Source organism: Oenanthe melanoleuca, chromosome 5, assembly GCF_029582105.1.
Source record: "Oenanthe melanoleuca isolate GR-GAL-2019-014 chromosome 5, OMel1.0, whole genome shotgun sequence".
NCBI classification, from domain to species: Eukaryota; Metazoa; Chordata; class Aves; order Passeriformes; family Muscicapidae; genus Oenanthe; species Oenanthe melanoleuca.
Window position 1 is genome coordinate 219501 of NC_079339.1, and position 27642 is coordinate 247142.

General features: G+C 41.5%; 1 protein-coding gene across 2 annotated transcripts in view; it reads right to left on the reverse strand.

The window, feature by feature from the left end:
* The window catches only part of GALNT18 (polypeptide N-acetylgalactosaminyltransferase 18), a 194604-nt gene that overhangs the window by 96762 nt on the left and 70200 nt on the right, over positions 1 to 27642 (reverse strand). For both annotated transcript variants that reach the window (XM_056492990.1, XM_056492992.1), the window contains exons 2-3: positions 14593 to 14785; positions 3257 to 3423 (exon numbers count right to left, since the gene is read on the reverse strand). In XM_056492990.1, coding sequence (XP_056348965.1) covers positions 3257 to 3423; positions 14593 to 14785 — 360 coding nt within the window. The remainder of the gene's footprint in view (positions 1 to 3256; positions 3424 to 14592; positions 14786 to 27642) is intronic.

Here is a 27642-nt window from a genome sequence, read left to right on the forward strand (position 1 = left end):
CTCAGGCAATGCTTCTAAATGTGTTTCTCAGGTCTAATTAACCATCAGCAGCCATGGGTGTGGTCAGTTAAATTTTGTTTTAAGCCTCTTGTTGAAAATAAAAATAAAATTGCACTGGTTGTGAAGGAAAAACTAAATAATTATATTGCCAAAATGTAAATTTATGTGTGTATTACCTCTGCAAAGCAAACAGCAGTACGGAAGACAATGGGCAAAGATTCTGTTCTGACACTTAAAAATACAGCAAAACATCTGAAATCTGTGCAGTTGCTTAGTCACCAACATGACTAAAACCAAATGAGACACAAATAAACAACACTAATATCTGGCTTGTTTTAATAAAACTTTTGTTCTCATTATGCAATATACAGGTAGTCACAGTAATGTGCCTTTTTTATCCTTCAATTAAATTAAATTCTACTACTAATGTACCTATCAGCATATATGAAACAATTCAGAGCAACCTTCATCAGAATTCCACCAGAAAAGGTGGTATGGTGCAATACATACATTAAGCCATGCAATTGGCTTTATTAAAGAAAGGATCAAAATTTTAGGACCTGCAAAATCTATTTTCTGCTTCTAAATGGCACACCCTGGCATTGTCACAGTTTTCTAACTCCAAACATTTATTTTAAAAAAGGGAAGCTTCACAAAGATATTAATTGAGGTCTCCTGAAACATAATTGGGAAGTTGAAAAACTGCACAGAGGTTTAGGGAAAGCCATAGATAATTTGCTTGACATACCTTGAAGTACAAGAAATAAAATACTGTAGCATGTATTGTTCATGACAAACGTACAGACTTTGGCTCTATACTTGAATAAACGGCTTCTGAAATCAGCCTTCTGGAATTTTAGAAAAACCATCTAATTCTTGCACTGCTCTCTTCCACAATACAGGCCTACAGAAATTTTGGGATTCATTAAAAGGTGCCCATTTGGACTGTGCCAGATCTCTGGGCTCACTTTTTCTTTCCAGTCACTTCCCCCAGTGTGATGTTTCCTGCCTGTGAAGCCCGTGGCTGTGGCACCACAGAAAGAAACCTTCCATCAAGTCAGAGAAGCTGCCATCCCTGAAAAACACCAGAGAGTAAAAATACCACTGATAATCAGGATTCTGACAGATTGCTGTGAGAAGCAGAGCTGGAGCCCACTGCAAGCACAAACCAAGTGTTTGCCCCCTCAGGTAACATCCCAGGGGAACCCAGAGTAACTCACTTATCTCACAAGCAGCAACACTTGCAAGCTAAAGAGCTACTAACAAAAACACAGAATGACACTAAATATAAAGGATTCATCTCAGCAATGCTGGAAGGGAGAAAAAGTGGAAAATAGAAAACTGTAAAAGGAAAAGTAAGCATTAAAATAAATATTTCAAGATTTAAACTAATAGAAGGAAAGCCCATAAATCATCTTTACAATTGCTCCTGCTCCAAACACCCATCTGCTCCATATATATGCCTATTACCATGTCTTCAGCATACTTTATGGGATAAAGAAGACTGTAGAAATCTAATTTACTACTGCAGGGAAGAGATGCCAGAGAAAGGGTTAGAAGAATAGCATAAAATCCTGTAGAGGGTTGAATTTTTCTGTGAGACTAACTATAGCTCTGCAGAGTGTGATTTTGTATAAAATGACATGTAACACCAAGCCAAGGCAGCCAAACCAAAGGTTACCTTCCTCTCAATTTCTGTCTCCCTGCTTGGGGCCAGGAACCCAAGGATTTAAGGCACTGGAGGATAAGAAAGGCAAGCCTGAATAAAAGGCACACCAAATCATAAAAATATTAGACAGTACAGTACTGATATGGGTACTAACAAAAAAATATGGCTGGACAGGTTTTCCTGAAAGATAAAGCAGTTCCTGTGATTTCTGATCTATTTCAGGTATGAAATAATGAAAAAGAATAATTTTGACAAGTGTGTAGAGCACAGTGCAGAAGGTGTTTGTTAGCAAGCTCATCCCAGTGATAGGCTCTCAGAAATTGGTATTTCTGACACTGCTCTGCAATGTGCCCACTGCACTAACAGCCTAGCAATTCTACAATATCAGACCCAAACTCTGGAAGCCACTTTTTTTCCACCAGACTATTTCTCTCCTTTTATGTCTGCTTTGTGGCCAGTTTATCAATGCCCAGAGACCTCAGGCTCTGCAGCTGCAGCAGCTACTCAGATCCTCTGAGTTCCCATTTGAAAGGTGCAGGAGTGGATTCACACAATCACAGCTAAGTTCACCAACCAAAGCTGTATTTCCATACTGTGTTCTTTCCTATCCAATTGCCAGGTGTTGTATGAGAGGACAAAACTAAAGGCATAGGCCTACACCAGGTTGTTGAGTTTTGTGTGTATTTCAGAGTCAGATTGCAGTTTTTCCTTCATTCTCAGTCAGCAGAAGTGGATATGATGACGTGCATATCCTGGGGTGGGGAACTTATTTACTTGCCTCCAAATGAGTTTCTTTGTACAAATCTGAGATACATTTGTGATCAGCAGCAAGTCACAGGATTTAGCTACAGATAACAGTAGCAGTGATGGCAAGGATAAGAGAAGCCCTTTATTCAGCTTTTTCCTTCAACAGGATAAATTCAGGTTCTCCTTGTAATTTAGCAGTTCAGAATTAAACCCCCCAGCACAGCAGAATTTTTCTTTAAGTTCAGCATTCTGTGCTTATTAAAATTTCATCACTAAAGTTGCTAGATAATAAGACTTGTAAATAGTGCCCAGCATGGCCCCACTGACAAACACCCTGGCAAGCACTAAACCATCAGAGATGGGCAGTGCAATCCTTCAGATCATGGAGGGCAACATCTGAGCACAGACAGCAGAGAAGCAGCAAGGTAAGGGCTGCTAATGAGGACAGGAGAACTGGGAATCTAAAGCAGAAGTGTAAGAAACACAGAAAGACATTTTATAGGAAACAGAGAACACACATATGGAATCATATAGTGGAAGCAGGAGAAGCACAGAAACCATATGAGCCTGAAAACACTCTGAAGCACTAAGGTGAAACCTGCTAGGTGTAATCTATTGTTACATTCACAATTCTGCCTACCAGACACCTCAAACATTCTGACTTTTGTACACACTTTGAAAACTGCCCCACTTGTTCAGAGTGCTCCACAGAGGTCAAGACAGCCCAGCACCCACCGACAACATTCGAAAGGCCAAGAGGATGAGCAAGAGCTGGAATTCAAGGTTTCTCTTGAATGAGGCAGCCTCAGGGCAGGGAGGGTGAAGAACCACAGTTCTTACCATTGTTGCTGTTATCATCCACCAGGATGATCTCCTTGAGCAGGTGAGCAGGAGTGCGGGCCATGGCCGAGTGGATGGAGCGCAGGATCACCGAGAGCGCCTCGTTGACGAATATGAACACGATGCTGACCTCGGGAAGGCTCTCTGGGAACGTCAGGTTTCTGCACCTGAAGGGAAGGGTTGAGGAAAAGAAGAGATGTAAATTGTTGGCAGTCACAATGCAAACAAAAGCCATTTCAGAGAAATCCACCCCCAGCTGGAAGAACCAATTAAAAGATACAGCTCCAAAGAACAGCCTGCTGCTAAAGCTACGACAGATGGTGCAGCCAGAAAAACACATCCAGCAGTGGAAAACTCACCTGTAAGCACGGTCAAGGGGTTTAATCAGAAAGAGGAATACTCTCATAACCTGGTGCATTTTTCTTTCCTTTTCCAAAAATAGGTATTTGGCCACATTCCAACAGTATGGAAGTGCTGCCCACAACTTTAAAGCTCCTTAGTGTTTTATTTGGGTTCTTTTCACCTCCTTCAAATCTTCAAATCTTTCAATTATATGAGTAGAAAGCTCTTCTACCACTTTACCTTTTTAAACTGTCAGCAAAATACTTGCTTTTTTAATAAAGCCACAACTTAATTGAGTAAAAGGAATTAACTATTTTTCTGTGGAACTTTTAGTATTTTAATGCCACATTTCTGAACAACATCTAATTCTACCTTTTTCTCAGATCTGAAACTATTTACAAGGATGAAATTAGGCACAGGCTGACTCAGGCAGCATTTTCAGACAGACTTTGCAGATGGAAATGATTGATGTTAATGCTTTTCTCTACCTCCTGAGTGGCTATCCTCCCCAGACGCCAGGATTCACTACATCCAGGAGCCCCTGGAAACTGTGGAAAGCATAAGTAACAGCCAATGTTTCACATACAGAAAGCATGGATGGATTCAGTATTTTTACATCATGCTTGAATCTGACTCCTTAACTAAATCTGTTCTTCAACTCAAAGAGAAAAATTCTTTAGGATTTTGTATTTTAATTTGTGTAGCAAATAAATACAGAGAAGTATCACAAAAGCATTCCTCTTCATGTGCTGGATGTTGTACAAAAATTAAGTTCAATCAAGGTGATTAATTTACTTCTATGCTTTTACAGGTTTGAAAAAAGTCAATGTATAGGACACATAACATAACATCCAAACCGACTGAGATAGCATAATATTCAAAATTCAGCTGCTAAACCAATTTTCTAATTCAGTCATTAGTTTGAATTGATGGAAATCACATTAAAGAAGTTATTTAATATTTTAGGTATTTCCTGTCTGTCACCATGCAAAAGAATTATAAGGACATATAAAACAGAAAATACAGTCTGGAAAAAGTAGTAACAGTTCAAGTCTTAGAAAGTGTACAGTATATTTTTAATAACCTAGCTCATACACCCTTTAGAAACAAATATGAAACCTAATTATCACAGAGATCCACAGTTTTTTGTTCCAAGGCATCAAAACCAGAGGGAAATAATAAAAATGGTGTTTGGATTTACTGATTCCCATTTGTGGCTTGATCTTCTGCAGCATAACAACCCAAAACTTTCTTTCCCAAATCAGTTTGTATTTCCACTGGCGTGGTAATCCTCTAGTCATTGGTAAGACAGCTTTCAGCATCAGAATGAGGTTTTCTTTAAAGCATCCAGGAGTGGGTTTTATGCAAAATAAATCACTACAGTAAGAGGCCATTAGTGCAAGGCAGCACTGTTTTTCTCCTTTAGCCAGCAGTGCAGGAGTTAAAACCTTCAGCCAGGACAGAGGGAGCATGAGTTCAATCCTCCCTGATCTCCCCAGAGAGCCAACTACTAGCCAGCTTGCTGTGATTATTTTCAGTCCCTCTTTTCAGGGTCATTCCACTTTCTGTGGAGCAATTAAACTAAGCTGGAGTGATACCAAGTCTCTCTAACCTTTTGTTTGGGGCAAATCCCTTGGAGGAAGGACCTGCAGCACAGATTCAAATGGATGTTCGTGCATTTTAAACCCTAAACTCCACTCTTCACGGCTATGTTCAATCTTCTAGATCATAGTGCCACCAAAATTCCTTCTGATGTGATCACTTTTTTCTTTCTTTTGCAAGCTAATATTTATTATTTCCTTTTTACCAGTGACACTTTGACAGAAGAAACAAAAGCATTTCCACAGAGCCTGCAAGTCAGATGTCAGGGCAATTTACAGGGATGCCACACAATCATGGGATGGATGAGGTTGGAATGGCCTGGGGAAGCCAACCTGTCCAACCCCTCGTTCAAGCAGAATCCCCTAGAGCCAGCTGCCCAGGAACAGCTTTTTGTTTTTTCCCTGTCCAGACAGGGCTGGGATGCCTCCAATGGTGGAGACTCTACAACCTGTGTCCATTGCCCTGCTCCTGCCACTGGGCAGCAATGAGAAGAGCCTGGCTCTGTCCCCTTTGCAGCTTCCCTTTTTTATCCCATTTACCTTGATGACATCCCCTCTAAGCTCCCTCTTCTCTAGGCAAAACAATCCCAATCTACAGACACACACTGGTTTCACATCTTCTTAAGGAGAAAAGATAGCTTCCACACTGAGTATTTTAACTTCTGAAATTGCTCCTTAAAAAACCATCACCTTCAGTGCTGAATAATCTCTGAAAGTCCTGTTCAAAACTATCTCTAAAACTCCTGCCCAGATGACAGAGTAGTTGAAGCAGGCATAAATTTACTTGGGCTGAGCACTGTCAAACCTGAGGCGAGTCTTTGACAAATGTGAGTTTTAGGGACCATCAGGTTTAAGTGCTATCTGACAAAAGGATTTCTAATATGCATGTTTCAGGCTCAGAGTGGCTGGGAGGCCTCTATAGTTATATTCACATTAGAATTCTTAAATACTAACACTGACATTTTTCCAAAAGATGCTAAAACCATTACAGATCCAGGTCCTTGAAAAACAGACCTGTCCATGCCAAATGGTGTATGCATCCAAATTTTGAAAATTTGTCTTCAAACAAACTATGAACTAGTTAACAGGTTTAAACTTACTAAAATAATCTTCAGTATTACCCTTTAAGGAATCTACAATGCTTGTTATTTTAGTGATGTGCTTGCAGCCAAGATGAACAGATACAAAATGGTCCAGCAAACAAATCTACAGCCAATCCATCTTTCAGCTGTCTAATTTGGCACAGTAATACTTGTTATCTTCAGCCATAACAATGTACAAAGAAGATAAAATGAAACTCAAGCAAAAAATGAAACTCTATCTGGTGAGATATGGCATCTAGTAAAGAATTAAGAAAAACAGAGGGATTTTTGAAAATGGCAATAAAAATATAGTGACAATAGTTCAAAGAAGTTGCTTCTTAAATATTGGGGTTTTTTTTTCTCCTCTGTCAATTAAGCTAAGCTTGACATAAATGTAAAATATGCTACTGCAAGAAACTAGTGACATATTATATTCCAAAAAGGTTGTAGATGACAAAACAGCCCCGCCATTAATCCATGCACAAACTGAAATGCTCAAACAAAATTTCTGCTTCTGATGAGTCTTCCATCCATTTAAAGAAACTATTTGTATTGGTTTTCCCACCTGCATTCATTTACATCTTATATATTTGCAATTTTTATCACTCTAGACAAAATTTTTCATTCCTGGCAACTTGTACAGGCAAGAACAAAGCTTTTAATCTGTGAATGTAATTTGGTTCCCTTTTTGCACCACCATGCCTTAAAAGATAACTGCAGGTGACGTGAGAGAACAGAATTAGACCCCCGTTTTTCCAATTTCTTTAGTCTTTTCAAGTAGCGTACATTCCTGAACTGAGCTCATGTTTTCTTTTTTTTCCCATTCAGACTCATTCATTATCTTTACTTCCAGCTCAGATTCACATATTTTTCAGCGTGTCTCTAGTTTTTAAAAAACACTTTTTCCTCTCTATTGTTTATCTTTATTGTTTCCTCTCTTGTTTTTCATATCAGCTGTTGACAATAAAAATTACCTTTTTATTTGAAAAAAATCAGAATTAACCCAGCCCCAGATCCTGCACAGAATGCAGAGTGCTTGTGCATTTTCCCAAGTATGTCTGTCATCACCTGCATGCCAAGTTTTGTGAGGAATCAAATTCCACAGTGATAGGAATGAACAAGAAATAGCTCCAGGGAGAGAGGGGATGTGTGTAAGAGTCTAGGACATGCTGAAGGGGGGAGAGGAGAGGAATGTAGGGATGGAGGGGTTAGGATGGAGATGTTGGGATGGAGATGTCAGGATCTCACAGGAGACTCCTCCAGACAAAACTCCACAAGGCACACAGTGGGACATTGAATCCAGTGGGACACTGAATTTCAGGTACAGACTCCAAATGGCATTTAAAGCTGCAATAGTGAGTAAAAATCCCCGTGAGCAACCCACCCTGCTCAATTACACCGGGCTAATGGCACCAAAGTAGCAGTTGTCATGGTTACCAGGAATTTAGAGAAACTCCTGCAGTTCTATTTCAGGCACAGCTCTGCTAAATGGAGGGCAGCATATATTATGAGGCTTCTTTCAAGTATTGTCCAGAAGACAACTCTATTCCTCCATGCATTGTGATAATTCAATTTAGCCAGTCATTAGCCATTAGTTTAGCATAAACTATGCACTAGAGCAGCAAATCAAAAATTATTTCCTGTATTAATAACTTATCTCTGAGACCTTCTACAAATACATACATAAATTATGAACACAATTATTTTCTGCAAACTTTGAAAAACTCCCACCAAGAGTATCACATCAAACAATAGCAATACCCTTGATTTTGTTTAGAAAAAAAAAATTATAGCATATAATGCAAGATGCAATTATTGGATGCTACTAAAAATGTTTGGGCTTCAAGTTTTGTTTTAAGAACACACACAGGAGCAAGTTTTAGTTCCAACAGAGTAAGAATTTCTCAGAAGCACAAGCAGAAACAGAATTGTACTTTCTTCAAGAACTGGTAACATTTTGTCCACAGCCAAAATGGCAAACAGAAGTTCAAAATATATGGGAGTAATAAAAAAAAACCATTCTGGTATAAATGAAATAAATAGCACTAAAACTCTGGCAAAAGAACTGCAGGAGTATTGTAATAACTCCTGCACAACTATTTATGTATTTACGTTTACAGTTTAATTATGTGATCATACTTCATTTTTCCTTTTGCTATTACCAGTATTTTAAGTGCTAACTGAGCTATGCTAACCAGGTGGGTTAACATTAAAAACAAAAAACCAAAAAAAGCCTTTTCTTCCCTGTACAAGTGTACATCATCATTAACATGGGTTGTAAGAGCAGCCTGAAGCCTGGAGCAGAGTTGGTACCACTGGAACCCTTCTAGAGCAGCCATTTGAGGAGGCACATCCCAGCAGGAAAAGCACAGCTCAGCTCAGGATCCCAGAAGGTGCCTGCTCAGGCAGCTCCCACTGCTGTGGGAACCACTCTGAAGGCAAAGGTGACATAAGAAAAAGAAGTTTTAATAAAGGAAAAAATTTACAGAAGTCTGATGCATGCTACATCCAGGACTGTGTTTACCTCCATAAGACTGATGGACATTTTGGACAGGTATACACACATCAACAACTTTTGTCCCAAACCACATCGCTCTCCTCAACCAGCCAATACTTGATTTTTCTTCCTTATAGTCCCATCTGCATTCAGGGGATCTCTTGCCTGCTCTGTTTGTGCCCATTTTATCACAAACCTTTGCTGTCTTCAAGGTTTCTACCATTGTCCCTTGCCAAACTGAGCCTCTAAATAATCCATTTGGGAGGGGTGAATTGTCTGAAAGAAGTAGTGCTTACAAAATAGCCAAAGCCCTTCTCTGCAAAGGAAACAGGACTTCTCTGCACCTTTCTAGATGCCAAACTTTCAGCCAGGAAAAGGGCAAACCTGATGCAAGCCACATGCTATACCATGCTATTTGACAATCATCAAAGACTTAAAACATCTGAGCTTTAAATGCTTCATTTGCCTCCCACCCTTCCTGCCTCTGCTTCCTTCTTTTGCTCCTTTGCTTTTTTCCAGTCAGCTACACTGACTGAAAAGGTTGGTTTGCATTTACTGGCCAGGGTTCTTTGTACCAGTCTATGCAGGAGCCAAACCCTTTGAAACAATTCCTCTGCTGGGATCCTGCTGCAAATCTTTCCTGCTATGCCTCCTTCGTTCATCACATATTCAAAGAAGAATATTAGCTCCCTCTCCCATGTGTGCTTCAACACAATGGATCAAGCAACAAAAATTAACAAACCAACAGAGTAGAATGAAACTCAAAAGGAGTTTGGGAGACCTGTTCAGGACCCTAAACAATCTAACTTGTTATAATGAATTTCTGCATGAGCTTCTTTCATTCACATTTCACTCACAAGAAGCTTTGTGGGTACTGCCTGCCCTACTAAAAGTAATGAGCACAACAGAATTATAACTAACACAAAACTATTATCCTCTGTTCCTGCATGCAGCAAGGGCAACACTGCCTTCCTCAGTGCTTCCAAGCTCATTAGGGCCAGAAGCTATTTGCCATGTGATGTGGATAGGTTATGGGTAGGGAAGAGCACACCAGCCACCTTCAGCAGCACAAAATCACAAAATCAGGCCCTGGCACAGACAGTACTCCACAATAAACCCTGCACTGTCTTCTGAGTATTGCAAGAACTGAGCCTACTTCAGGGTGTGAGGATTACTTGAGGAGGCTAAAGTATCCAGGGCAGTTAATCTCTTATTTACTTACAAGAGATTATTTTGGACTGTGCTGGGGACACCCTGTGCTAGCACAAACACTCACAGTGCAAAGGAACCAAACTCAGGACGGGACAGGAGGCTCATGGCTGTACAGAAAGCACTCTGCAGTACCCAAAGCATGAGAAGCTGCTTCTGAAAGGTGTGACAAGTGACACAGCTTGACCCAGCTGTGCTCTGCTGGATGTTTCCACCCACTGTGATGATCTTTTTCCAGAGAGGCCAGAGCTCAGAGAGCACTGCCCTAACTGCTAAATGTGTTCTACTGCCTCCCCGTGAAACTCATGCTGAAGGAATGGGCAAGGCTGGATTTCTGCCCCCTCCTCCATCTGTGTGGTGGCTCAGCAATCTCTTAATTGTCCTCTTCTCTTGTCATGGCATTAATGCTGACAATCCCAACCCTGGAAAATGCTGCACGTTCCAATTTGGTGTAATTACACACATGGAATGGCCTTTCCCTCTGCAGAACCTTGTAAAGACATGCTGAGCTCCCCCACTAAGATATGCTGATATGAAGTCTCAGAGCACTGTAGTCAGAAAGGTCAAAGCTGAGTCATACCAGTATGATACAAAAGGGGTAATATCCCAATTTTGGCAGATCACTTAATTCTCCTGCTCTTAGGTGGGGCTAACAATGTCTGAATTTCCTTCGGTTTCAGTTGCAAATATTGTTGTCTTCCCAAATTCCTATCCTTCATAGGACAGATTCTGAGTACAGATGACGGACCACCACTAAGCCCAGACAGAACTGTGTGAGATCTACTCCTTTATCACAGGCCTTTTCTGGGACTCCACTGTCATGCCGACTCTTGCAGAATCACTGCTAAATCCAGGCTAATGAGCTTGGTCAGACCTTGGCTAACTCTGCCCAGAGCTACTCAGGTACCTCATACCTGCTCTCTCATGCATTTCTGCTCAGAACAGAAATACCACAACCAGCTGAGGTCCAGCAAAGCTGGCTAACTTGGTCTCCATGGCATTTACTGCACACTCTCTTCTCACCAAGCTGTCCTTGGCTTTCACATGTGCTGCTTGAGCCCAGTACCTGCCCAAGGATAGTTTAAATACACCTACACAGACTCAGGAAGTGACTTCTGCACTTGGCTTAAAAACCAGGTGCTAGAAATCCCAAAAATTTGATTATTACACTGGAAACATACCCTCACAGGGTTGGCACCTTTCCCCCCACAACATTCATACATGTGCTCTCACATAAATGAGAATTTTGCTGTCATTCTTTTTTCAACAAGAGGACTTCCAGAACACCTGGAGCTCTGCACTCCACAGGGTGCTGTAGATACAGCAAATACTTTGATACTGCCTGACAACACAGTTCATTTCCTCAGGGTCAGTCCCTGCCTGCCATACAGCCCAAGGGGTGTGGGGAGCCTCCTGAGCTATCATTACCAAGCCATTATTTTGTGTGGATGTGTCCCTAAACATACTGTGATATCCGTCATGCTTCTGGCAGACAGTCAGCAAAGGATCAAAACCTTCACAGGAATTAGGATCATGACTCATTTCTAACTAGAGTTTCTTTTAAAATCCTAACCGTAATTCATTTTCAGCTACAGTTATATTTATTTTCTCCATCTTTTCAATTTTTAAAACACATAGTTATAAAAAATTTATATTTAAATCATTCAGAAGAGTAATTTCAAAAGACCTATAAGAACAGAAACATTTCTATCATTGATGTCTAGATAAAAAGATTTGTTTTTCCTCTGGATTAGTTCACAATTAAAAAACAAAAAGGAGACTGTCCCTACAGGCACTGCTAAACTGATTTAACCAGAACACAAATACAATTGCATGGACTTTGATTTCCTTGAAGTCAGTATTTCAGCAAATCAGCAACAGAAAATATTTCTACAGTGCAATATATAATAATATATAGCATAGATACTGCTAAAGTGCTGCCTGGGATGGTGTTCATATATTTTTGCTATCATCAACTTAATGTGCAGCATCAACTTAATGTGCAGCAAAATGTACTACTGCTTTAGTTATTAAAATATTTGGTTAGAATAAGTGAATAAGATCACGTTTGAGTCACTAAGCACCCAGCATATTTATTTTAATGATCTCTCTTTTTAATGAGCTGCAAAAAAAGCAGTTTTCCCTCCACCCGTTTCTCCATCTCCAGAGCTGCTGTCTGTTCAAAGCATCAGATGTATCATCAAGACTTCAAAAAAGTTGAGCATTAATTGTCTGTGTGAATAGTGCTGCCCAAATGAGCCCCAGATGCACTGAAGAGAAGGAAGGTTCTTCCCTCCCTTGGTCCCATGCACCTCCCCACCCATTGTGAACAACCCTGGATGTGATCACGAGTAGAGACCAGCCCAGAGAAGGAGCCCCTGGAGTTTCAGGGCTTTGCTCAGAGGTGTATTGCACCACTAGAACTTACCAGCTTCACCTGCCCACTGACCTCAATCAGGCAGTTCTGGGCTTTCAAAGAAAGCAGCTCTTATTTAACCACATTACCTGATAAAACTGAAAATTAGCATTAAAAGGTTCTTCTTTTAGCAGACAAACCAAACCTGCTATCTAATGTAAATTGTAGGTGAGATGAAGCTTCCAATAGATCCTGAAGAAATGTTAATGAATACTTAGTGCGACTCTAACAGGACTGATCTAGGATACAGCACTGCTTCAGAACACAATTAAAATGTACAGCCTTTATCTGTCTGATAGAATTGATTCATTCTGGCTGCCATCTGTACCTGACCTACAGGTGTAAGACCTGCAGGTGGAACAGGGCTGGCAGGAACAGCACAGCCCCACATGTGGAACAGGACTGGCAGGCACAGTGTGGGTCCTTCAGGTGGAACAGGGCTGGTGGATCACACTGAGTGGGTCCTGCAGGTGGAACAGGGCTGGTGGGTCACACAGTGTGGGTCCTGCAGGTGGAACAGGGCTGGTGGGTCACACAGTGTGGGTCCTGCAGGTGGAACAGGGCTGGTGGGTCACACAGTGCAAGTCCTGCAGGTGGAACAGGGCTGGTGGGTCACACAGTGCAAGTCCTGCAGGTGGAACAGGGCTGGCAGGCACAGTGTGAGTCCTGCAGGTGGAACACGGCCAGCAGGGCGCCCATCATGGCCCCACAGATGGAACGGGTTACAGCACAGCCCCACAGAAAAGGAGAGTGCCCCAGAAATGGAATGGGGCTGGCAGGCACAGCCTGGCCCCACAGCAGGCAGGGAAGGAGGATATCCCACAGATGGAATATGGCCATTAGCTGCCCAGTCTGGTCCCACAGGCAGGGAAGGAGAGTACCCCACAGATGGAATATGGCCATTTGGCTGCCCAGTCTGGCCCCACAGCAGGCAGGGAAGGCCAATGCCCCACAGATGAATTGGGGCTGGCAGGCACAGCCTGGCCCCACAGCAGGCAGAGAAGGAGGGTTCCCCACAGATGGAATATGGCCATTGGCCGCCCAGCCCACCCCACAGGCAAGAAGGCCGGTGCCCCACAGATGGAATATGGCCACTGGCTGCCCCGCTCAGCCCCACAGATGGAATATGGCCACTGGCTGCCCCGCTCAGCCCCACAGATGGAATATGGCCATTGGCTGCCCTGCTCAGCCCCACAGATGGAATATGGCCATTGGCTGCCCCGCTCAGCCCCACAGATGGAATATGGCCATTAGTTGCCCAGCCCACCCCACAGATGGAATATGGCCACTGGCTGCCCCGCTCAGCCCCACAGATGGAATATGGCCATTGGCCGCCCAGCCCACCCCACAGATGGAATATGGCCATTAGCTGCCCAGCCCAGCCCCACAGATGGAATATGGCCATTGGCCGCCCATCCCAGCCCCACAGATGGAATATGGCCACTGGCTGCCCCGCTCAGCCCCACAGATGGAATATGGCCATTGGCTGCCCCGCTCAGCCCCACAGATGGACTATGGCCATTGGCCGCCCATCCCAGCCCCACAGATGGAATATGGCCATTAGCTGCCCCGCCCGGCCCCACAGGCAGAAAGGAGGCCGCCCCACAGATGGAATATGGCCTTTGGCCGCCCAGCCCACCCCACAGATGGAATATGGCCACTGGCCGCCCCGCTCAGCCCCACAGATGGAATATGGCCATTAGCTGCCCAGCCCACCCCACAGATGGAATATGGCCACTGGCTGTCCCGCTCAGCCCCACAGATGGAATATGGCCATTAGCTGCCCCGCTCAGCCCCACAGATGGAATATGGCCATTAGTTGCCCAGCCCACCCCACAGATGGAATATGGCCTTTGGCCGCCCAGCCCACCCCACAGATGGAATATGGCCACTGGCTGCCCCGCTCAGCCCCACAGATGGAATATGGCCTTTGGCCGCCCAGCCCACCCCACAGATGGAATATGGCCATTAGCTGCCCAGCCCACCCCACAGATGGAATATGGCCATTAGCTGCCCAGCCCAGCCCCACAGCAGGCAGGGAAGGAGGGTGCCCCACAGATGGAATATGGCCTGTGGCCGCCCAGCCCACCCCACAGATGGAATATGGCCATTAGTTGCCCAGCCCACCCCACAGATGGAATACGGCCTTTGGCCGCCCAGCCCACCCCACAGGCCGGCCCCGCACTCACGCGCTGGGCCGCAGGTCGGGCAGGGCCCGCTCCAGCGGCAGGCGGTCGCTCAGGTAGGCGTTGTAGCCGTAGTACTGGAACTGCTTCAGCGCCAGCCGCCGCTGCTCGGGGCTCAGCTCCTGCCCCCAGTGCGCAAACAGCGACGAGTCCGTGAACGCTTCCGCGGGGTTCTCCTCCGGCTTGGGTGGAGCTTCTACGAGAGACAAACACAGAAGGAAACCGTAAGGATCTGCTGTTTTAAAAAGTGGAACTCTAGCTCCACTTGCTCCATCCACGTCTTCCCATGACATGCCCTCACGTACTCTCGTGTCGCTGTAACAATCAGCACATAAGGCTCAAAATCTAATAGTCAGATCAAGCTAGGTCAAAATAATTCTCTTTCATCACATTCTGACTAAAGGCCAGGACTGATAAATCTAAATGAATTAAAGTTCTGAAGAAGCCTTATTCAGAAAAGAATGTTATTTTGCTTTTATATGCTAAAATGAAATATTGGATTATCTTGCAAGGAAAAGACTGAGTTTTGGAAGGGAAAAACAAAGCATCTGTACGTAATGCACAAAATGTCTGCCAAAGTCTATGAATAAAGTAAGTTCTTTAAAACTACTTATTCAATACAGAGAAAATTCACAGTTCTAGGCACCCATGTTTAAATAGCAAACCAATTTCAGTCATGCAATAACTTTATGCTCCAGTTTACCAATCCAGCCTACTTGAGTTTTTAGTCCATATTCAGGTGTGTGTGATGATGCTACTGGGATCCTCACTTTGTATTCGTGTGATTAGAAAAGGTTTTCATTTCACAAGGCCACATCTCTGGCTGCTGTGCCAAACAGAGAGAAGGGGGAAAGATACACCTAGAACTCAATTTAAGAAGAACTCCAGTACAATGAAATCACAGCGTTCATTCTCAATGGTTAGCTGCTCAGAAAGTCTGTTCAAGGTGACTTTTGAGCTGTCTGGGACAGACACATCACAGCTGACCACATAATCTAACCAAGAGAAGCTCTGGTTTCTGTGAATACTTTACAATCCACAGCACACCAGTAAAGCAAGATCAAATGCCTTACTTAACTCTAATCTGTCAAAGATCAAGAGCCACACAAAGAAAAAAATACCTTCTTTTTCTGGAAGTTCTTATTATTTATCAGCAGTCACATTAACAGTGACACAACAAAATTAAGAACTCTCCTTTCTAAAGGGCTGTACTTACAAACAGAGAGATGTATGAAAATTAAAGTGACTATTTTGAAAATCTGTCAATTGTCCCCAAAGTCCTCCTCAGCACCCAGTCACCTACAGGTCTGGAAGCTGATTTAACCTTCATGGAAACACCTAAAGACAAAATTTTATGTACTAGCAGGATCTGCCATCAGAATCCTGACTCCCAAAGAATGCCAGGAAGCATCCTTTGATCTCCTACTAAAAAGAACCCAAAATGCAAAAACATAAATTGAAAAGACCAGGTTGTTTGATTTGTTCAAGATGTTCTCCTTTCTTCCCTGACAAGGCTGACAGGAAACTAATGGCACTTGCTTCCTACACGATGTTCCAACCTCTGTAAATATGACATGTTTCTTTACTTGACAAATTACTGTCTTCCAGCCTGAATTTGGGAATCAGCTCCAACTCTTCAAAGATGAAAGACAAACTAAACCCTCAGTCAAAGGAGGAAACTGCTCTGACAGGCCCTGCTACCACACAGATGAATGTCTGAAAGAGGAGCTTGGCAACTGTGCAAGTTGGAAAAACTCAGATCATTTTAGAGGGTCTAAACTTGAAAAAGGCAGAATAGCATTTGAATACCAGTTCAAAAACCACAGCAGCATGGGAGGTCGCAGATGTCTCTGTCTTTTCATGGATGAAGAGCCAACCCAGACACAACTGCCTTCACAAACTCACACAGGCACACATTGAATTTTATCTCATGATTTTGTGGGCCAGAGTATTTCCTAAAGCGATCTGTGCATCTCTTGCTGCTTTCTGATTGAAAAAGTGCTCAGTAATCCAGGCTGCATCTCAGTTTAAGTTTTTCCAGTAATGGATATCTGTGAATTTAGTTTACAAGCTCTACTAAGCCACTTACCAAAAGCAGTATTTTTATTATTTTTTTCGTATGCTAAGCAAACATGTTATTTCAATACACTGCTCTACAGGAAAACAAAACATTAGCAGGAACTTTCAATTAAAATTCCAATCAATGGAATTAAACATGCATCTCTGATGGCAAAGCCTTTCTTTCCTTTATTTGGCTGAGAACCCTTGGGGGAAGCCCCTTTCTTCAGCCAGTCTCTCACAAAAATGAAAATAATGAGTACAGCTGCCTTTTGACTATTCAACAAGTGCACCTGATGCCTTGGTCCCATGAACAGGTCATGTCCCGAGGTGTGACAGTCAGGCTCTGCCCCTCTGCTCCTGCAGGCAGAGCACCATGGTGGGGAGCAGAGGCTCAGAGGGGACCCACGAGCAGCACTGCCTGGAGCAATACAAGGCAGGCACGTTCATCTGCTCCCCCAAACAGGAGAGATCAGCCCCATTTCTCCTGTGGGAAGGAAGCCTGCTACCTGCAGGATGTACTGCAGATGTCATCAGGAGTCCTCCCTGCAGTAACTCCACACACCGTGCACAGCTGCACCCACTGGTACTGACTCCTGGCACACTGACAGCCTGCAGTTACATCAATTAGCAGCAGAGATTAATTACACAGCTGTCAGCTGGCTGCACACCTGGGCCACAAGAGTGGCTGGTCATGGCATCAGCCTGGAGCTAGTCACACACTGCCTACCTGAGCCAAAACCCCCACAGCTTGTTTTCCAAAATCATCTGTCTCTTTAGCTCATACTCACACTTCCTAGTTATGCAATTAATGTTTATATAAATCTATTGCCTCATCTGATCTCACTGACCAGCTGCCAAGAGAGAAATTCACTCTCCTCTTCTTATTGCTCATTGTATATAAAGTCAGAGACACCAAATCAAAAGACACCATTGAGATAATAAGGGATAGACATTTTGTTGTCCGATAGCTGCTTCATTCTACAACCTCTGAAGAAAGCAAATATTTAATTTATTACCAATTAACACACTCATTTAATTAATAACTTTGATTTAATCTCCATGAAAGCCTTTGAAACCCATTAAGAGAGACTAATTTTTTCAGATCCATTCAGATTTCAATTTTTCTTCCTAAGAAAAGTTACCATGAACAGGTTCACAATTAAGAGAAAGGATCAATTCAGAAAAGGTTTGCAAAAACAGTTGCAGAGACAGATTCAGACATGCTGTTTGTTCCCACAAATATCTAAGTTTCATTTTGGTTCTGCCCCTTATTTGACTGCAGGTCTATTCACACAAACAGCAGTGCTTCACATCAAAGCTCTGCCATTGTGAAAATGCCTTCCATGGAAACAGAACTGCTTTACAAAGCCTGCAGTGAAACCTTAGCTGCTGATTTGATTAAGTGCCAGCAACAAGAAGGTAGATACAGTAAGTCAGCAAAACCAGCCCATGTCAGCTGCAGACATGCACGAAATGATGCGTGCTCAGGTGGAACAGGCTGCTCACCAGAAGAACTGGAAATGATGCCAGAGAGTAGAAGGAAAGGCTTTGATCATGTGCTCCCCCAAGTTGTCCTGACCCTTTGATTTCCCAGCCCAGAGAGGAAGGAGCAGGCCATGATTCCAGGGGTGATGCCACAGCTGTGCCTTGCCTCACTGTGCAAGGCGGACTCTTGATGTCCATCTAAGCAGACTATCATTAAAGGCAAAACAAAGCTCAGCTCTCTCATAAGGCCTAATGGCCTCAAACTTTGGCTCTGCCTCCCAGCACTCAAAAAAAATCTATATTCTATTTCCTGCAGGCAGTAGCCTTTCAGCTTTCTATGGAAGGAAAGATCTTTTCATTCTATTCCTCTCCAGGTGCCCTTCATCTGTCAGGCAATCCATACCCTCCCTATTCAGTGTGACAGGTAAAAATCCCAGACTGGCATTGGGTCACAGAGCCATGATATAGCATTTACAAGTGTGAAAACTTCACCTGAACTTGGTCACACAGCAAGATAGACACAGGAAAATCCCACTTTTAAAATTTATTGCAATTCATGAAAACACCTTATCAGCATTCTCAAAAATTGCTTTGACAATTCCTGTCTGGCAAGGCTGCTGCCATGCAGGACCCTGCCATAAATCCTGTATCAGATGAGTGCACCTCTAAATGAAAACATCCTTGTTTGCACGGTGTGGTGAAACAACAACAAGCAACAGCAGAAGCAGCTCACCAAGCTGCACCACTGCATTAGCCATGGAAAAAAGGATACTCAGAAGACAAAAATTGGAAGTTACAGTAAAATCTTCCCTCAAGAAAAGTTATTTTACTTATTCTCTCGCCTCCCCAAAAAATCACAATACTGCTGGCAAGGTGTCAACATTAATATAGCTTTGTGCTGAAAAGTGAACTTCACTATTTTGAATATTGAAGTTAAGTTGATTCCTCTTGGCATTCTAGTCTTGTTCTCAAAGAAATAACTTTAGCAGAAGTGCTCCTAAGAAAAAAATGCAGTATCTAAGTGGGTAAAATTCTGCTACTACTGCTTGCTTACAGCTTAGTAAGTCATACTGAAGTTGCCAGGGTTCCTCAGAGACTGACAGAGCCTGTCAGACTCTGTCTGCACAGATGACAAAGCAGCACAGCCCTGATCTTAAGGAAAAATAAACCTGATCTGAGCTACATACAAAATACAGAGGGACCCTGAGATGATTCAGCTCCACATCCAGTCTTTGCATAGCCCAGCACACCCTGCAGCCAGTGTAAACACTGGAGAGATCAGACAGGGAGTGGGGAAAAACCCCAACAAAAGAGAGGTGACCCTCTCCTCAACAGCTGCTAAAAAGTCATGGTAACATTATGAATAATATACAATCAGACACAACTTTAAAGATTAAACTATGTATGACAGTACATATAGAAGGAAGTTCCAGAAACTTTCTCAATTTTTACTTTTTCTAAGAACTTAAAACACAATTTGTATGCTACCTTTACTACATTTTAAGCAGCCATATACACATATACATACATGTACAACAAATATGTATATGTATACAAATATACATAGTGGTATAAGGTATTAGCACACTACTGACATATATTTTCATTTGTTTCTGTTTGGGGGTTTCTGTTTGGAGCTTTTTCTGCTAAATAATCCCATGCTTATTGTGCATATTAGGGTGGAAATTCAGTCTAGTTCTGGTGCTTAGCACCCAGCAAGGACAGATGTTCATGTAGAGAAGGGGGATGTTTCCTGCCCTGGCAGACTCTGATAACCCAACAGCCCCTAAAAAGTCGTGGCACAAAAGTTACTTTACACCAAAGAAAGATGTCTGGAGATGACTCTCCAAAGGTGCTCAGCACTAGAGGGCAGTGTAAGAAACAGGAAAGTTTGGGTCTCAAGAGAAATCCGAGGGTTTTGAGACTTCTTAAGAACTTGTTAAAGACCTCTCAGAACTACAAGTACCAAACCTATAAACTGCTAATTTACCAGCAAAATCCAGGATAGTGGTTATTTCCTGTGGGTAAGAAAATGCATGGGAAAAAAATGAAATGTTTATTATGTTATCAAGTCAATGCTAAAATATATGATGTGGGTGCACACAGCATTTTACAGGAACATTTTATAGGAACAAGGTCTTGGTAAGGGCTCTGTATTTCTTCTGTATGCTCTCCATCTGGCCTGTTCTGATCTGAAAACACCATAAATCCTGGCCACTGCTGTTCCTACTAGATATGTTCTCACTACCAGCCTATTAAATTCCCCTTTAGCCATAACTGTGCCATGGATATGAATCAGGCCAGACAGGTCCATGCATCACTCTGGCAAAGTTAACATAACGTTACTACAAGCCTGGACAACTTGAAAACAGGGTAAAAACTTCTAATTTACTGGGATGGTATTATCTAAGGAAATACAAATTTGCAAGTACAACCCATTTCCCACCAGATGAAGACAGAGAACTCTCTGACAGGTACCAATACTGCACTTTTTAGGCTTTCTGTATCCATTGACAATATTTTTTCATGTGTAAAAGGCATATTTTCAAAAAACACACTGTGAGGATATTAAAGACTAAGGAGTACCAAGTTCCAAGTCTTTAGGCTTCCTAAAACACAGTTTTCAGCTTGTCTTAAGGACTACTGCATTCTACTTGGAAACCAGATCTTAAGACAACATCAATTCATTTAAATCAACACATAATTTCTCAACTACAGACTTCCAAGATAAAGGGTGGTCAGAATAATTATTTATTGACTATAACTTAAAGGAGTACCAGTTTCATTAAAAGAAGTACATTTTTAATGGCAAAGTTATTTCTCTCATTTCAAATAATTCTGTACTTAAGACATTAATTTAAACCTAATCTGAAGGCAAACACACCACAGTTTTTGGAAAAACAGTCTAAAAATACAATAATAATTTGCCAAAAACTGCCTGAAAATTGATTTGGTGAATTTATTTAGCTGTGATACACAAATCTCAGTATCACAAACTTCAGTGTGTGTGTCCTGAACCAGCAGTGGTCCCCATAATGGAAAGAGAAGAATGAGATGGACACAATTACCTCCCTAATTTTTCAGGCAGGCAAAGTGACAGCCTTGTTTCAGATCATGGTTCTGGTTAGGAGGAACAAACCCCCCTGCAATGCTGATTAGAATAGATTGTCAAGGAAAATGCTAAACCAATTTAAGCCATAATCTCTGATCTGTGCAATTTTGTGAGAATTATTGCACTGGCCTAAGATGTTTCCTGTCTTGGATGAAAAAGACATCATGTTATCATCGCACATAACTGCCATTCTTTTAATTATTTGTGATCATATTTTTAAAATGCCCAGGAAATCTTATGATAGTGAGCCCTGTACAAATAAAAAGAAGGTACAAATTAAACCCCAAGTTTTTCATTAGGTTAGTTGGTTACTCTGAGTATTTTTTCCAGGTAAGAGTGGAAGACAAGAGAAATTCACAGATGAGTCACCAGGTTGCATCCTGGAAAAAAATCAAAAAATTGAGATTGCTTCTACTTGATGCTCAGGTACATAGCTGAGTTTCTAATGACAACTTTCCTCATTTCCTTATCACCTGGAAACAGAGATTTATATATAAAGAGCACTTTGCAAAGGCAAGAGAATAAAGCAGGCTCAACATTAGGGCTTGGGGTCTGAGACCTCCCAAAGACACAGCAGAGCGAGTTCCAGTGCAAGAAAGAAGAGAAAAAGGATCAGAATATTCCACTAATTGTAACTGCACGTGTTCCTAAATTTAGGCATCTGCTAATGGGCTTACTAAGAAAGGAAACTCATCTGCATTTAATGAACAGCAGACCACATTTTTCTTTGGGATTAGTGGAGTTTGCCTCTGTACAGCTGAGAGGCTTTAAAAGCTCAGTGTGCTTTATATCATAAACCCAAATCCATGTCACCTAGGGTAAACACAAAAGGCACCTCACTATTTTGAGAACTATTTTTCCAGGGGGTGTCAGGCTGTGACACAGCTCATTAGTCACATACATACAGCTTTTCCTTTTACACAGAGCTGCACAGTCACACCAAAAGTAAAGTTCACACAAGGAAACAGAACTAACTCTCTTCTACAGTCACCCAACTCAAAGCACCAAAAGTAGTCTTCTTTCAGTAATCACACAAAATGAGATTTTTCTCTGCTTGTCAGGCTGTACTGAGCTCCCTCAGATTAGTTCTACTTCAACAACTTCCATTCAGTTCTTTCAGTGCTCTGAGGAATTTTGTTTTGGCCACTTCTTGGCAAACACAGAAGCTTCAAGAGCAGCAGCTGCCTCACTCATGCTTTTCTCTTTTCCTAAGTGCCTGCACCATCAAACATTGTGAGCTGCTCCACCCTTCCAGCACCGTGTTCTCACCAGCACCCCAGTGCACAAACACTTGCACTGTCTGCTTGACAGGGCTCCAAACACTTGCAGGCATTATTGCACAGTGGAGCCACTTCACACTCCCAGGAATTTCTGCAAACTACCCCAAGAGACAGAGATGAGTTTCAGTTTTCAAAGGAACCCGAAGAATTATTATGAATTAATAATAGATATTAATAACTATTAATTCTAGTTAATAATATAATTATGCAGAATAACAGGGCTGCTTTGAAGAGCCAGTGTGCTTGTCTATAAAAGCATCTTCCATTCTCAGGTGCCAGTGCACTTTCATGCTTAAAGCACTGGACACTGACAAATGCAGCAGCAGGGAGCAGGTACATTTTAAAGGCTTGCAAACTGCATTGCAATTAAAAAAAATAAATCAAATAAACTAAGCATAACATAGCTTCTCCTCTTGGCAGAAAAACATGAATCACAAATTAAAAGCACTCTCTCATCTTCGATACCAAGTAGATGATTTGTGCTAATGTTAACATCAGTAATACACTGAGCCTATCAAGGTGTCAAAAATTCTTCCTGAAATAGCAGGAAAAATTAAAGAAAATGCAATAAAATTAAGTCCTCTGAGTTTCACAGGTATTTGGGTAAATGATGTAAGATGATACCTTAGTTTAATTTTGGAAATAGGACAGTAAGTGTAAGACATGCTGAAAGGAGACAACAAGTCATGTGGTCAAGCAGCAGTCTGCACGAACAGAAGGTAAAGAGGAACTTCTAGATTGCACCCAGCAAACACTTTTTAATAATAAATATACAAGAAATAAATAAATACTTTTTAAAAATAAATACTTAAAAAAAAATTAGTTTGCTACTATTCTCAGCTCACTATCCTACAACTAGGAGCCTGGAGAAATATCTATTACCTGAGATTTTTCCTCTATTGTCTTAATCTAAGAACTGCAGAAAAAATGGCTGCAAACTTACAGCACTCTGCATTTCATTTGCAAAATTTAAAAAGTAGACCAACTTTAAAAAAAAAAAAATCTTTTAAAAGTTGCATTAAGTTGACTGTGCCTCTGCTTCTGTTGTGTGAAGAATGAGAACATTTGGCTGGCTGATTATTTCCATGTTTTGGAGGGGGGGGGGTTCTTGTCTGGTTTTCTTTTTTAAGTCATCACAGCCCTATCCTAACCCATGGTATTTTAATAAAAACAAAGAAACAAGAAAACTCCAACAAAACACGACAAAAAAATACCTCAAACCCAAAATACAGCTAGATTAGAGAATGAAACAAACATAGCTAGAAATACAGTTCTAAACAGAAATAAAAAGCAAAAGGAAAAAAAATGAGGAAACCAAGAAAAACTGGAACTACTGCCAAAATAGGAAATAAAACGAAAATAATGGAAGACTCAATTTATTATACAAGATACAATAAGCAATTTAGTTAGTAATTTCTCATCATAAGACTACAGATTTCCCTGCAGATCTCTGTGACTTTAGTGTGAGAAGCATTATTGAAAAGGTCTGAGATTCACAAATCAACCTCTTGCAAATGTGCTAAATCAACACAGAAGAAGAGGAGTAGAAACATCTTCTACAGTTTTTAATTTACAATCTTTCCTGCAACATAAACCAAAGTTATACTTTGATAAAATTCAGACACATCTTTTTTCTTCCTGTCCTCACCCCACACCTGATGATGAGCTTCTGGTAAACCCACAAAGCAAAAGCATGAGGGGAAAAAGCTCCATCCCTTACTGGCACGTATTTTGGAATTGTGCAAAAGTTTTCTTCTATTTTTTTTAATAACACTGTGTATCACACATCCTAGAGAATGTAGAACAGCATTTAAAATATTCTGCTATAGGTAAAATTCTCATCTAAGCAATATTAAAATGGAAAGGAGTAGATGTTGCTTTATTTTTAAAAGCTGCTGAAGGATACTGCAGTTAAATTTCATGTGCATTAAACAGAGGAGAGCACTTAGGAGATATCTCATATACACATAATCCCAGAAAGGTGCTTACTTATCCTAGCTGCTCTAAACTGAAACAGAATTATCTGGGAGTGCTAGCAAACATCAGCCCAATGCCTAAAAAAATGTGTAATTAAAAAAGACTTTCACCAATTTGGTAGAATATCTTTAGTACTAGACAATCAGAGACTTTGTTATTTATTAGCCTTAGTTGTAGTAGAGAGACTATTTAGGATAGATATGAGAAGAATATATTCTGATAAAACAGCTGAGAATTGTGAGCTATTCAATTCTTAATTTACATAATGCTTTTAGGAATTGTTAAGCATGATAACAGATTTCATTAATCCCGAGGTTATGTCCAAAATGAGCACTTTTTTTCATTTGCTCCACCTGCCCTGCAGGTGTTTGAAATCCACAGGGCTTGTGAATTAATTACTGATGAGTCACTGGGGTGGGATGGGCTAATCAAACTCTATTTGAAATAGAAAAGAATGAAAAAAATCACTTTGCCATAAGAGTCAGGATATTAACTGCACAGTAGTAGTGAAGGAAGGAGCTCTAAAAGCAGCCAGCTCTGAACAGAAGACTAGAAAGATGCTGATGTCCCTTTGGAATAACTGTTCATCAATAAAACCAATGATTTCCTATATTCAAAGTGCAAGTAATTTTCTCTAACAGCAAATGAAGTTTCTTAACAGTTTGTTTCCAATTAATCTTCTCTCCTGGAGAAAAGCTGCCCTTTAATACTTTGACACCTAAACACAGCTGGCAGTCAAGTAAAGGCTCTAGGAATTTTGTAAACAAATCCTAGCTTGACGCAATGCCAGAGAATTAAATGTTTTACCTGGAAAATGGAATATTTTCATACAATAAAAATAAATAATTACAAGTATAATTGAAGCAAATTAGAAAGCAGGAGGTGATTTCCCTGGCTCATTGCCTTAGTCCTAACAAATAACTCCAAACCTCAGCCAGAAAAGATTTCCCAACCCCCCAGCAGTGTTTGTTTGTGTCCCTGGTGAGGAGGATTTGGAAAGCCTGCTGAGGAGGCAGAGCTCCTTCCAGGAGCAGAGCCACGATTTGGCTGGAATTCTGTAATGCCTCTGCTTCCTTGTCCACCTGAATAAAATGTACCCATGCAATCCCTCCCTGTGACAAGAGCTGGAGATTTAACTCCCAGGTTGCTTTTGCATGTTAAAAGTTTCATTTACCAGAAAAATATATAATCTGCATTTTGAGAGCTTAATGCTCCCAGATAGCAAGTTTTGGGTGGGCTACCCAGGGCCAGAAAAGTGGCCAGTGCTTATCCAAAGTCCTTAAAGAAACAGACACTGGTACCAAGGGAGCTCCTGCACTAATTTGGCTCCATCCCAGTTTGGGAGAGTGGCCTGCTAACAGGTTCAGCAGAGCAGTGTTTCTGATTGTCATCAGCATCTCTTGCAGCTGCATCTCTGCCCATGTAGGAGTCTAAAAAAAAAAGACATGCAAGGCAATACTGATGAGATCTTGCTCATCCCATATGATTTACATGAGAGCAGGTTGATCAGAATCAGAGAACTGAGCAAAATCTTGCATGGTTTCTTCTCCAATAAATGTTGTTACAGAGGCTCTGTCCCTTCAGACATTTGTACTAATACCACTTCTTTGTTTATGCACTTCCCTGCCAAAGACCCAGCAGGCTGGGAAGGAAGGGGTGTCTGTTTTTCCATCACCATGTTTTTGGATTAATTTATCACCAGGTTCTCCAGTACTCCCAGAAGGGCAACCACAGATACCAGATTTCCACTTATTTAGGTGCTCAGCATCACCTAGAGTCAATGGAAGATTTGTCATTGGTATTTTCCTGGAATCTCTCCAGTCTGACTTCATACAATCTTCATAAGCCAATGTCCACAGCCAGCACACACCTTTTGGCCTCCTGTGGAGGATGATGGTTGAATTGGGAACTTAGTCTAAGACTTAGGCTGCTTTTCTCCTCTTGCTGCTCATAGTACCCTTCAACAGCAGTAAAGGAAAAACAGGATTTCGTTTTCTTCCTAAAATAATTCCTTGATTATCTCTGCACAGCTGAGCTCTCACAGAAAAACCAGAATGTTTTCCCCGTGGATCTCATTTTGCCATTGTAAAACAGGAATAACAGCACATCCCCTGCCTCGCAGGAGTATTAAAACAAAGCTACACTTCAGAGCTGCTCAGTACCAGCCATCACTGAAATGCTTACAAAACCAATAAACCCTCCTTCTTCTCATTAGCAAAGGCATTAAGATCAGCCACTCTTCCCCAATTCCTCTGCATCAGCAGAGGGGCTGCACCAGCCCCAATCCCCAAGAGCTCTTGTCCCTGTCCCACGAGAAGTGAATCCTGACAATGTTGGTTTCCCTGTTCCCAGCCTCCAGCACTCTGCATTACAAGGAGCAGATGTTTATGTTCCAGTTCCATTTCCTTAACTAGTGTCAGAGGATTTGTTTGGAGATTTACTGGATTTTTCCAATCTTTTTAGAGTGTGGCTTGTGAGGAATATTAGATATTTCAGTAGCACCATTTTCCCTGCAAAGGGTCATGTAGACTCAGATATTCAGTGTCTCACAGTCTGGTAAAAACTTGGTTCTGTGAACAATTGTTACCAAGAGAGTTTCCATTCCCAGCTGACCTAATCATACAGCAGGTTAGAATATACTGCATACAAATAATTTTGTTCAGGAAAAATCCCTTCTTAAAACTGTGTCTTTTAGCCCTAACAACACATGCACTTCTTTGCTTCATTACACACAGCCTGCTTTACCCCTCTCTTTTCCCATTTTTGATTTTTCTTGCTCAGAGGTATGCAAACCATCTGTGCAGTTAACATGGTCTAATAACTATCTGCAAATCTGTTCCCTGACAGTGACTCTACCAGAGCTGGGAGGCCAAACAGTACCAGCCACTAAGTGTGATGATTTATTCTTATGATGCTAGAGCATTCAAAAGTTCTCTGAAATGTTCCTGAAAACATACTTAAATTTTAGTCTCATAACATTGCACAGTGTAGAAACATATGCTTGTTTTATCACCTTTTTTTTGGTTTTTTTTTTGGTTTTTTTTTTGTTTTTTTTTTTTTTTTTTTTGTGGTAAAATTTATGTGTTTGGGACAATTAAAGAACCTCCAAGGATTTTACATGCTCTATTTACATGTAGA